General features: G+C 71.0%; 1 protein-coding gene across 1 annotated transcript in view; it reads left to right on the top strand.

Moving 5' to 3' along the window:
• Positions 1–1,539: 1,539 nt before the first annotated feature.
• The window catches only part of PTCH2 (patched 2), an 8,265-nt gene continuing 7,905 nt past the window's right edge, over positions 1,540–1,899 (top strand). Inside the window, 1 exon segment of the mRNA XM_019530616.1 lies at positions 1,540–1,899. This exon segment is cut by the window's right edge and continues 27 nt beyond it. Within this exon segment, the coding sequence (XP_019386161.1) occupies positions 1,540–1,899 (360 nt within the window).

Below are 1,899 nucleotides of genomic sequence, written 5' to 3'. Positions count from 1 at the left end.
CGTGCCCACCCGCCCCGGCTCCCCAGCAGCGCCCGGCACGTGTGCTCACCCGTGTGGGGGCGCATGCACACGTACATGGGCGCGCGCACACGTGTGCAGGCGTCCGCGTGCAGACATGCGTCCACCCACACGCATGCACGCCCGCACAGATGTGGCTACACACGCATGCCCGCCACACCCCCCGTGCCCAGCTCCGTGGTGTCTGGGGGGCCGGGGGGGAAGCCCTCGCGGGGCCCCCTCTCCTGGATCCCCCCAGCCCGGTGGGGGGGCCCAGCTCTGCCCTTCCCTCCCTGCTTGCCTGTCCTACAGCCCCCGGGACCGAGCTCACGCAGGCACTAGGGGTCGGGCTCAGACACCAGCCCACAGAGCTTCCCCTCCGGGGCGCAGGGTCCAAGGACGTGCCCAGGGCTGTGCAGGCTGGCAGTGGCAGAGTGGCGACAGCCCCGGTCACCATAAGCAGGCCCGCGCCACGGCCGAACCTAGGCCGTCCCGTCCAGGGGTCAGCGCGCCGGCCCGGGAGCCGCTCCCGGCTCTGCCACTGCCCAGCTGAGCAGCCTCGCCCACCTCCCTTTGCCTCCATGGCCTCAATGTCTCCTCTGGCGCTGTGCTGGGTAGGTCAGGAGCTCCGGGGGGGGGGGGAGCTGCCCCCCTCAGGGGGGTCCCTACTACACCGGCCTGTGGGGGGGTTCCCCTTGCAGCTGGGCCCTCCCAAAGCACCGCCGTGGGGGGTGGGAGAGAGAGACCACGCCGAGTCCCCCGCAGGGACTCGAGCAGCCCCAGCTCCATGGCAGCGGGAGATCTCTGTGTCCCCTGTGCTGGGGGGAGCCATGTCGCCTGCCCTAGAAAGCCACCAGCTCCTGGACTTGTGTCCTTGTTGTGCCACCGACTCCCCTGTGTGTCCTCGGTCGAGTCCCTTAGCTCCCACCCGCAGGGGTGTCCAGGGCAGTGGGGCGAGGGGCGCACCAGCCCCAAACATTGGCCTAAAGGGGGAAGGGGCTTTCCCCCGAGCCACACGGGGCCGGGGTGTGGGGAGACAGCTGGGACGTGGGGCTGCCCCGGAGCCGGGGGCAGTGAGGCGGCTGCCTGGGGGCTGATGTGTGGGGTCGTGGTGCCCCAGGGGCTGGGGGGGACTGGATGGGGGGCATAGCCCTTCGAACAGGGCTCCCCGTGAGCTCAGCTGCTCACAGGGCTGCGGCGTCTCCAGCACTGCCTCCTGGCTCCCCGTGCCACCAGTGCAAAAGCTGCTGGACAATACTGCAGGCAAGGCTTCGTGGTGCCTGAGCAGCGGGAGCTGGGCTGGCAGGGGCTGCCGGGGGGGCCGCCGGGATCCCGCATGGGGGAGCCAGGGTCCCAGGAGAGACGCTGCTGGCACCGGTGACATCCCCGCGTCCCCCAGCTCTGCCGCCGGTGCCCGGGTCTTGCCCCTGTCTCAGCCCCGGGCGCTGCGGCTGCTCGAAGCCTCCTGCCAGTGGCTCTGAATGGGGGCGGGGGAAAAGATGGAGTGGGGGCCGGCGGAGGAGGTCTCTGCAGGCTGCTGGGATGACACGGAAGCGGTCGTGTGCCCACGTGTGTGCCAGCCTGTATCTGCATGTGCACGCATCTCTGTGTGCACATGTGTGCGAGCATCTGTGTCTACATGTGGATGCATCCGTGCCCACGTGTACAGGCCTCTGCATCCATGTGTGCCCGCGTGTGCGCGCGAGTGTGTGCGCGGCCGCGTACGTGTCTGGCGGGGCCGGCACTGAGGGCGGCGCTGTGCCCGCAGCCGGCAGCCGCGCGAGCCAGGAGCTGCGCTACACGCGGGAGAAGCTGGGCGAGGCGGCGGCCTACACGGCACAGATGCTGATCCAGACGGCGCGCCCCGCCGGCGCCAACCTGCTCACGCCCGCCGCGCTGCGC

Source organism: Crocodylus porosus, unplaced genomic scaffold (genome assembly GCF_001723895.1).
Source record: "Crocodylus porosus isolate Cpor-Errol unplaced genomic scaffold, CroPor_comp1, whole genome shotgun sequence".
NCBI classification, from domain to species: domain Eukaryota; kingdom Metazoa; phylum Chordata; order Crocodylia; family Crocodylidae; genus Crocodylus; species Crocodylus porosus.
This window is presented reverse-complemented; position numbering and strand designations above follow the sequence as displayed.